Genomic DNA, 10,000 nt, shown 5'->3' on the forward strand with positions numbered 1-10,000 from the left:
ACCGGTACCACCTTCTTCGGTTGCGACTGTTGCTGCTGTTCAAACGCGCCATGAGCAGCACGCACTTTTGCCTTCTTGCCAACCACTAGTTGACCATCGCTGTGCGACACAACGGCAACTGCTGCAGTCTTCCGTTTAGCATCTTCATGGATGGTGGCATCCGTTACACTCAGGCTCTTCTTCGGAACGGTAGCGGATGTTGATGCTTGCATCGTTTCTCCCTTCCGTGGCTTTTGTTGCGATGCAGCAGCATGCTTCTGCTTCTTTCCAACACTGTTGGAAGAGGTGCCGTTCGAGACGGCGTTTGGAGCATCGGATACTTGGATTGTTTCAGTGAGACGTAATGCGGCATAGGCCGATACGGCAGCACGCACAATGGGCTTTGGTGGCTCCTCGACGGTTACTTCCTCGGTCGACCCATTTAGCAGTTTGCGTATCGCTTCCTTCTTTTCCTTTTTGCGTTTTACTTTCTCCAGTTTGGCGCCAATACCAACCGCCGGACTGTCGGCCCCGTTTTCCCCATTCTGCAACATTTTCTTTGCTTGGCGACGCTCCTTTTTCAGCTGTTTACGGCGTTCGATCTGTTCGAGCTTGTGCTGCAGGGCCTGAGCAACGCGATCTTTCTTCACTTCGGCCAGCTCTTCCAGCAAATAGTTCTTCACCTTCTTCTTGCGCTTTTTCTTCTTCGAAGCGCCATCCCCATCACTCCGGTCCTGCTGCTGCATCTTTGTATCCACTCCCTTTTCCTCGTCCGTTGTGACATGGTTACGTTTCTGCTCCTGCTGACCCTCCCCATCGTCTGTCGCCTGATCGGAAACCTCACGCTCGCGCAGTCGCTTCTTTTGATCCTATCGGAACGGAACAACAACGGAAAAGCAAGCAACATTAAAACTCCCGCCCGATTTGTGAAATTGAACCATTTCAAAACTTACCTTCTTCTTCTGCAACGCGGAGGCACTCTGCTTCTTGCGCTCCTTCGTCGCACGCACCACTTCGTTGCAACGGGACAGCACGGCTTCCAGATCGAACGCTTCCAACGGTTTGGCAGCTTTGGGCTGCTGCTGCTTCTTAATATGTGGTGAAGATTTTTCTTGCTCTTCCTCATCGCTCTTTTCGTCACCATCACTATTGCCTTCGTCCGCCGAATCGATTTTTGGTTCTTTTTCTGCCTCGTCCAATTCCTCATCCACCTCCATGGCATCTGATTGCACCTCTCGACCATTTTCTGCGGTCGATGGCAACGAGTTTCGCTTTTTTGTTACCGTTTTGTCAACCACTGCCGGAACCGACGAATCCAGCGACAAACGGCTACCGGACTTTGCAGCCGGAGACTTTATCTTTGCGAAAGGATTAGTCACCAGGGACGAAGACTGTGTAGAGGGCGATAATTTGCTGTTTTCTTCGGCGGGCACGTGTTGTTCCTTCGTCGGCTTAGGCTCGGCGGAGCTCGGCATGGTATTGCCCACGGCAATCGTGTTACGTTTCTTTGCCCCTCCAAGGTAGAACTGGGCCGAAGTGAGCGGGACGGTTGGCATTGATTTACGGCCATGCTTCTTTTCGCCATCGTCAATGCTGTTCACGTCACCATCCTCCTCCTCCTCCTCCTCCTTGTTGTTCTGTTGTTCATCGGGAATGTCTTGTTTATTCGTGATGATTTGATCGGACAGTTCATTCGATTTGCCGTTGGGCGAGGCAGATTGACTTGTTTGCTCATCGGGAATAACTATCTCCACAGTATCGTGGAACATATCTTCATCATCGGATTCTTCAACCACTTCTTTCTCCACCGAAACATTCCCAGCAGACGTTGCAGCTGCCTTTGCCTGGCTCGGTGCAGCATCGGAAATCGATGGTTTCACGTTGGCCGGAAGGCTTTTGCGGGCAGACATCGTGTGGAGTGGTGTTGCCCCATCGGATACCTTTGATCCTGCCGGCATGCTTTTACGGGATACGGGCTTAGATGGTTTGTTTGCTTCCCTAAGCGATGCATCTCCAAATCCTGCCGTTTCGGTCGCATCCAGTGTTTCTTCGGCGCTATCCGATTCTTGCGGAGACGTTGATCGCATAAATGATACATCGTCATCGACATTCTTCTCTTGTCCCGGTGATGTTACTGCTTCTGCTGTTGCTACTTCTGTACTTGGAGAATAAAATTTCTCAGAAAGCGCAGGCGATTTTTGAGTCGGAGTATTTGCTTTTGCTGGTGTTTTGCTGACATTTGCGGTTTCTTCCCTTACTGGTGTACCGCTAGGCGTAGCCACTGATTTCTTCGAACTGTTCGTATTCTTGGGAGTACACGGACTCTTGGCCGTCTCTTTAATTTCATCCTCTTTCGGGAGCTTTTGGGGAGATCGGTTGTTAGAAACCTGTGATCTGTTCTTGTCATTATGGCCCTCATTGGACTCGCTTTCCTCGCCAGTAACACCACTTTCTACATCCGACTCTTCCTCAAGTTCCGTTTCTACTTCATCGTCGGGAACGATAAACGAGTCATTATCTTCATCCTGCTCGTCTTCCTCTTCCGTGTCCTCGCTACCGAGATCCTCGCCATCGATGGGAATTTCGTTCTGTTCCATCTCACGCCGTTCCTCGCTGTCCATCGAATCACCAGATTGATAGCCATCCACTTCCATCGCTTCATCGTCTAGCCATAAGCTTTTTTCCCCAACTGGTGTTTCATCTTCGTCAGCCTGCTCATCAGCTTGCTCATCATCAGTGCAATCGTGCTGTTGAGTCGATTTCTCACTAACCAGCGGCGAGCGCAATAATGCTTTGGATGCTTCCTCTTGCTTCTTTAGCTCAATCTGATCGATCTCCTGCTTCTGCTCACTAAACTTATCGATGCTCTGGGCGTTGCTTCCGCGCACAGACTGGGTCCAGGAGTTGGAAAGCCGCTCATCCTTTTTAACTGACTTCAATGGGCTTACCGGTGCGTCCACAATCGATGCTTCCATGATATCGACACCGCTAATATCACTCGCACCAGTGACCGGCATTTGCTCAATGGCGACCTCCGATGTGTCGTGTACTGTCGTTTCCTCGTTTGCTACGTTTCCGGAGGACGATTCGGAAGGCTCTTCTTTCGACGACGCACCTGATGGGGATGGCGATGGTGACTCCGTTTTCTTGCTTACAGAAACATTATTCGATGCAATCGGTTCAGCTTTACTCGGGGTCTTTGCCTTCATGTTTCCGATTAATGCCGCCTGGTGGCTCGAAACACTGATCTCGGCATTAACCCTCAGCTCACCCTCCACTAGTGATGTGTCACGTAAATCCCGCAAAACAAGCATGCATTTTTTCTCCGTTGTGAGCGGCGTCTTAGGATAGGCAGTTGGCTCATCCTCCGATTTCAGTGCCTCCGAGAACGAAACATTCTTTGGCCGTGTCGAGCTATTCGGCTGTCGTAGCGCAGAGCCAAGGTTAGGTGATTTTGACGCACCCCGTGTAGGCGTGATTTCGTGCTGTAAACCACGTCTGGGCGAACCGTTTTCTTCCCTGGGGCTCAGAGAGGACGTCTTAGGTACCAGCGATTTGCGATGAGCGTTGTTGCGGCTTGGCACTTCCGAGCTGATGGATCCCTCGCGTTCGTCGCTTCCATCCTCCTCGAGTATCGTTTCATCCTTGAGCACCCGCAAACCAGCACCCACCGTCTTAGCGGCACTGGTTACCGGCAACGACTGCACCGAAATTGATCCATCATCTGAAGTTACGCTGTTCCGTCGCGTCGATCGTCTTAGTCCAGCGGGTGCCGTCTGCGGGGTGCTGGTAAGCACTTCCTGCGACGATCGCAGCCGTGCGGGAGTACGCGGACGGTTTCCACCGGCATCCATGCTGGCATTGAAGGCATTAACGTTTTCCTCGCTCAGCGAAGAGTTGCGGGACCGGCGTCCCGACGATCTTTCCGATTCGGCATCTTTCAGCGATTGAACCAGTTTGTTACTAAGCGGAGCTGGTGGCGGGCTTTCCGCCGTTTCTGACGCTCCGCGTCGCTTATTCCTTCCACCGACCGGTGTGGAGGGTCTAGCGACATCGCTCTCCTGAATGGCGTCCAAGGCCGCGGCTTTTTTAGTTGTGCTTGTGGTTTTCTTCGGTGTTCCAGAAACCCCGGTGGTTGCGACCGGTTTCTGTGGTGTGGCGTCCTGATCGACAGAACGTCGCCGGAGGGCACCGCGAGTAACTGCGTCGGAAGGAGGAAACCGAAATCCGGATGTTATCCTACCGTGCTACTTGTGCTCCATCTGCTTCGATATTGCAGCATGCGTTTTTACTTACCCCTCGTCGGAATCTCCTCCTGATTCATAATTGTTGCTGTCCAAAGTCCAGCAGGGCGTGCAATTCAGAATGCCGTAGCAGCGGAAACTTCCAGTGGGATTAAGCAAGTTTCTAAGCGCAAATTATTCGCAGAGAGATCCACGTTTTTCCCGCGGCCAAACAGAAAGTTAAAGACAGTTTACAAAGGTCGCGAAGACTCGCTTTAAGTCTCTTTCAGGACTCCCCTCACGAGGAGCACACACACACACTGTTTTCTTGTTCACACAGCCGTGGACCCCCTGTAATGTGCGTTACGAAGAGTTTTTTTTCCTTTTCGATAGAGCGGTGTTATCGATATTTCCTTCATTTGCTTTAACTAAACTAGCTAAAACACAAACTAGTCGCCAAACGGTAGATCTAGAATGAAAAGAAAAGTTGGGACAGAATTGGGAAAAGAAATAAACAGCAACAAACGCATAAACGCATTTAAAAAAAACGGTTGGTAACGCTAGTTGCGCCTGTGTGAGTGAATTTGTGTGTACGGTCCAGGGCGTGCGGCAGAGGGAAGAGGACGGGTGGCCAATTTTGAAACGGATGCAAACGAGAAACGGAAAAATATGGACGTTTGTGGCAAAAGTCGGGTGTAGTTTTGTTGCCCTGTAAACGATGGCACTGCATTCTTTTGCATAAAACATTAACAAAAACTCCATTTTCACGGCCAGTGTAAAAAGCATCACCTTTGCCTTCAACGCATCTGTCAACGGTGCAATTTTCTGTATCTGTTTTTTTGTCGTACCAGCCGGAGCGTTGTTGGATCAAATCTGCAGCAAAGGAAACAGGGATTTTCGAGTGAACGTGCCGTCTTCTTGCACAATGAACCGGTTGGGTGAGTATCAAACGTAATCCGAAGCCAAATGCACCTATTCCGATTCCGCGCCATTTGTTTACCTTCAGACAACGCCGAACGTACGCCGCGAAAGGGAAGCGTTACGATGGACGAAGAAGCGGCAGCCGCCCTTCGAGCAACAGTCACCAAGTCTGGCCGGAAGATAAAACGACCGCTTCATCTGGCGTCGCCGGATCTCACCCTATCCGAGGGGGGGCGCGGATCGCCGGCCAAGTCGATCACCGGCCGTAAATCGACGAAAGCTAGCGTCAGCGATGAGCGCGAAAAGGATGCTCCCGGGACGTCGAATAAGCAACCGGTGTCGTCCGCTGAACAAACGATGAAAGAAAAATCATCGTCACGGAAAACCGTTACCAGGAAAACCCTCACATCCGGCATCTCCGAAGTGACAACACCGAAAAAGGGAAACGAGATGCCGAACGCAGAGGAAAGTGGAGTGTCGAAGTCCGGTCGCAAGGTGAAGGTGCCCGCCAAATTGATGGATTACGAAAGCAGTTTGGTCGGTAGTCCCCGGAAAGGTGGTGCAGCATCGGCCACCGGCGTGAGTGACGCTGCCAAAACTCCAGCCCGTGCCGTTCGATCGGCCAAGAAGCTGGCATTGGAATCATCTACGAATAAGGGCATTGTGGAGCGGGCAATGGACAGAAAAACGAATGCGTCGGATGTTACTGCTACTGAAACCACACCGACCAAATCTCGTGGTCGTCGGGCGCGATCAGTGGCCCCAGCCAAACCGGTAGCGGATGAACCTTTATCTGAGGAAGAGCGTCTTCTTAAGGCGACTCGCACTCCCGGTCGCAGGTTGATGGGCATTTCGATGATAGATATTGGATCAACACTAGCATCGCAACAAACTAAACAACGTAAACGGGCCACAGTCGTGGAGACAAAAGGGAGCGAGAACGTAGAGCCAGTGTCTAAAACTAATGTTGCAAAGAAATCTAGGAGAAAGACAACAACAGCCACGGAGACAGAGGTTTCTGATGTGCTCTCCAAAACATCTGAATCGGATGAAGGTAGCACTAATGGGGAAGCTGAAAACAAAGTAATAACCACCGAACGGGGGGAAACAATTCAAGCAACCCAATCTGGAACTCCACGTGCTGGTGCCCAAGAATCGAACGTACAGGAAGCCCAGAAGGAACTGACCGAAACTGAAAGCCTTACAGCTGACGTTCAGCAATCCAGCAAGAAAACACCTCGTCAACGAGTGCCAACTATTGTGGTATCGGAAGTTTCAGCCACTTGCTCGCCCGTATCAGCTTCTCCGGAAGGTCAAGGGTTTTCGCGTTCCGGTCGTAAGATAAAACCAAAGAAAATATTCGGCGCGGAGGATGGTGATGGTGACAAGTCGATTACCATGGCAACCGTTGCTCCTATCGATACTCCGGCCAATTCGTTCGTCACCCGCAGAACCATAGATGACCATCATCATGCTGCTAGAGCAAAGCCGGTACCATCCGAGGAACCGATTGATGAACTGGATTGTGCCGTTCCGCTGATTGGTGCCACCGTTTCTGCGGTCGATGAATCGATTGATGTGCCATCAACCAGCAGTCGGTCGGGCCGTGTAATCAAACCGAAAAAGTTTTTCGATGACGGCAGCTTTACCGAGAAAAAAAAGTCGCTAGACGTTTCGCCGTCCCGGCGTCGTCCGATGGGGGAGGAGGTTTCGGAAGCTGTGGGTAAAATGAGGGCAAAGCAATCGCCAATAGTATCCAAAAAATCTTTCATCGTAATTCCTGACACTCCGGTCCCTGGTGAAGTGGAAAACGTAAATGTGCCTTCCTTAGAAGAATCTATTTCATCGGAAAATCTGCAAGACGAGTAAGTCTCTGTCTGCTTTAGATGGTGTTTTCGTGTCGTGTTTTGTTAATTTTTTTTTCTTTCTCCTTAGGAATCAGATTGTCGATGTTATTCTACCGAATTCTGAACCGCAATTGCTGTCGGCTGCAGATGATCCTGTGGAAGAATGTGCCCAGTCTGATCCTGCAGAAGCAAATGAAGATGTCCTGCGCCCTGAAGATGTTCAACCTGTCGATGAGTTCGAAAGTATTTCTTTGGATGATACAAAACCGATTGAAAAGCAATCGCCCGTAGCGATAGTCGGACCGTCAGAATCTTCGATCATCATAATCCCTGATACTCCAGCCACAGACGCAATTCACGGTCGCCAGTTGAGTGATACCTTTTCACCGGAAAAACCAACATTACCGCACGAACGGATACCTCATATTGTACCAGAGATCCCGATCTCCGAGACATCTACCGTCGCCACAGACTCGCGCACTGTGGCCACACCGCGTACGCCCGATAGTAAAACAAGTCAGGCGAATGAGTGTTCGCCAGACAAGCCACCAGAAGTGATTGAACTGTTAGACAGTCCGGCAAGCATGGCCTTTAGTGAGCAGATGAAAGGCGGTAACAGTACATCCAGTACACCTTTGGTACTTTTTAATGCTGGAGAAAACAAACCAGCTTCGGTTCGAAAACGGTCAATGTCTACCAGCGCCGCAGAAGCCAAGAAGCGCAACGTTACGTTCCATAGCCCAGCCAACGTCACAGTACTGGTGGACACAATCGATGAGCTCATGCAAAAGAAGGTGGTTCGCCGGAAGCGCTCGCTGTCAGAACATGCCCCAGGAGCCACGGTCGGGGCCGATGATGGCGTAAAACCGAATAAGATAAGCAAAATTCCAAATTTTAAAAGCATTCACGAGAAAAACTTCAAACGCATGGAATCGATCGGCGATTTTATGAAACGCAAGGAGAAACGCGCCCAAATGATTCTAACAGCGGCAAGCCCAGCCACAAAGATTCTTGCGCATGGTGTGACCGCTGCTACGACTACGGCAATCGCCACAGCTCCGTCCAACACTAGTAAGTAGGGGCATGTTTTGATCGTATACGAATACCTTTTCTGATGCTTTCTTTTGCAACTCTTTTGCACTCTTTTGCTTTCTTTTGCAGAACATAACCAACCAACAATCGTGAAGAAACCGGAACGATTATTTACTTTCAAGTCGGGTGGTAGTTCTGGTACGAGTGCGGCCACCACCAGCAGCCTGATAAATAAGGGTGATTCGGTCTATGAACCAACGGTTGCCGCGGCACTTTTCAAACGCGGACCAACAGCAAAAGCATCAGCACTGAAAAGACCGATCGGTACCCATGAGCAACGTCTGGCGAATCGGCAGAAGTTGTACAAAACGGCTGCACCCCTAGCGAATGCCACCTCCGCCGGTGTCGTCGCCCCGTCGTCAACCGTGGCAGCAAGTGCACCTCAAGGATCAACTACTAGTTCCACCACAGTTCGACCAGTTGATCAGCTGCGTACGAAACAGTCGACCATCCTGAAAGGCGTGCGAACAAACCGTCGTTTCGAGTTACAGATGAAGCATCGAGACAATTTGCAGTAGCCGTGTGGACCGTGTTTACGACATCATTGACGATTATCACTTTATTATTGACGAACGACCGGTTTTCCGTTTATTTTTTCATTTAATTTTAATGTTAACATGATCGCGCTTGTATATTAACCCACTTTTGAGAGATCCTGGGGATCGATTGATGTAACATTATTCGCGTATGCTACGTTTTTTTCTATACTAACAACCGTTACTTGATATACTGCAATAAACCATTTAAGTTAGTCTTTTCCACGCGACTATGTTGTACCGAACGGTAATTGAGAATTGACGGGGCATTCGACCAATATTACTTGCTGAAATCAATGAATTGAACAATTGAATGAGGAATTTGAAAAAAAAATTGATTCCAAGGATGAATTGATCTAATCTTAGTTACTAGGATTGGAAACTGTTGGTAAGGCAGACACTCGGTTCTTTTTTATCGAAATCATCTATATATTGAAAAGATGGAAAAACAAGCAATTTATACGTCTATAAGAATATCATAACAGAAAACTATTTATTACTAATCGTCCTGCAACATCACCTACGGCCACAACAGGATAAAAATCAATCAAATGTGATCGGCTTATCGTAGATGCTTGCTCGATTGGCTTGGGAAAATCGCAAACCAATTGTATGAGAAAGGATACATAGCGAACAATGCAACGCGACTGCATCTCGAAAAGAAGGGCATGGGAAGAAAGTGCTTTGCATGGGAACCACGCGGAGCCGTTTACGAACGAACGTACGGAGGCAAGATGAACTTGAGGCTTGAGAACCTTTGGCCACCGTTTCGGTCAAAGCAGAAAGGCGAGAACATGATTTCCCTTTCTCCGTTTCCACCGTTCGCCTCGGTTGGTTACAGTCCTCGCGCGTGAGAAGACGTGATGCGTTTGTATTTTTATGCGTTTGTCGCTTCTCTCGTCGTCGTCGTCGTCGTCGTCGTCGCCGTGGTGGTTCGTGCATTGAACCACGAGATCCTCTATACCTTCGACCCTCGAATCAGCCACAAAAGGTGTGTTTGCGAGGCGGCAAGTGTGGCGCGGTGTGCAATGGGAGATGGTAAGAGCGCGTTCGGAGCGGGGGAACGGAAGAACGGACAACGCGGTAATCTGGTGCCTGCCTACAAAAAAGTGGTAGGATGCGATGCGAGAGAGCGAGAGAGAGAGAGAGAGAGAGAAAGAGAGAAGCAAAGCAAGGAAATGCGGTACCACTTCCTGGGATCCTTTCCGTCTGGGAACTCCTGAAGGTTTTTTTCTTCTCTTCTTATTTCGGTGCACACCGTGGCCCGCTTTTCTGGTGTATCGCGTTGCTGAAAAAAAAGAATTGGGGTGCATCGCGTTGGATGAAGCGAGAAAGACTATTTTTTCTCAGGATAGCGAAAGGGAGCGAAAAGAACGGCAACGTGAAGATATTTGGTAGGCAG

At 49.7% G+C, this 10,000-nt stretch overlaps 2 protein-coding genes across 2 annotated transcripts in view; one reads left to right on the forward strand and one right to left on the reverse strand.

Annotated features, from left to right (window-relative positions):
- Positions 1-4,435, reverse strand: part of LOC126571966 (microtubule-associated protein futsch-like) — a 5,602-nt gene extending 1,167 nt beyond the window's left edge. The window contains exons 1-3 of the mRNA XM_050230899.1: positions 4,276-4,435; positions 933-4,180; positions 1-848 (exon numbers count right to left, since the gene is read on the reverse strand). The exon at positions 1-848 is cut by the window's left edge and continues 1,167 nt beyond it. Coding sequence (XP_050086856.1) covers positions 1-848; positions 933-4,180; positions 4,276-4,303 — 4,124 coding nt within the window. The 5' untranslated portion in view covers positions 4,304-4,435. The remainder of the gene's footprint in view (positions 849-932; positions 4,181-4,275) is intronic.
- Positions 4,436-4,822: 387 nt separating this feature from the next.
- LOC126571064 (uncharacterized) lies at positions 4,823-8,828 on the forward strand. Its single transcript, XM_050229299.1, has 4 exons — positions 4,823-5,140; positions 5,209-6,988; positions 7,059-8,041; positions 8,132-8,828. Exons 1-4 carry the CDS (start codon positions 5,128-5,130, stop codon positions 8,578-8,580), a joined length of 3,225 nt encoding a protein of 1,074 aa, XP_050085256.1. The 5' UTR covers positions 4,823-5,127; the 3' UTR covers positions 8,581-8,828.
- The last annotated feature ends 1,172 nt before the right edge of the window (positions 8,829-10,000 follow it).

This window comes from Anopheles aquasalis, chromosome 2, assembly GCF_943734665.1.
Source record: "Anopheles aquasalis chromosome 2, idAnoAquaMG_Q_19, whole genome shotgun sequence".
Lineage (NCBI taxonomy): Eukaryota > Metazoa > Arthropoda > Insecta > Diptera > Culicidae > Anopheles > Anopheles aquasalis.

What these genes read in the sequence shown, in the direction of transcription:
- LOC126571064 (XM_050229299.1), top strand. An exon ending in TCGGAAAATCTGCAAGACGA is followed by an intron (nt 6,989 to 7,058) that starts GTAAGTCTCTGT and finishes CTTTCTCCTTAG; the next exon opens with GAATCAGATTGTCGATGTTA. An exon ending in CACAGCTCCGTCCAACACTA is followed by an intron (nt 8,042 to 8,131) that starts GTAAGTAGGGGC and finishes TTTCTTTTGCAG; the next exon opens with AACATAACCAACCAACAATC.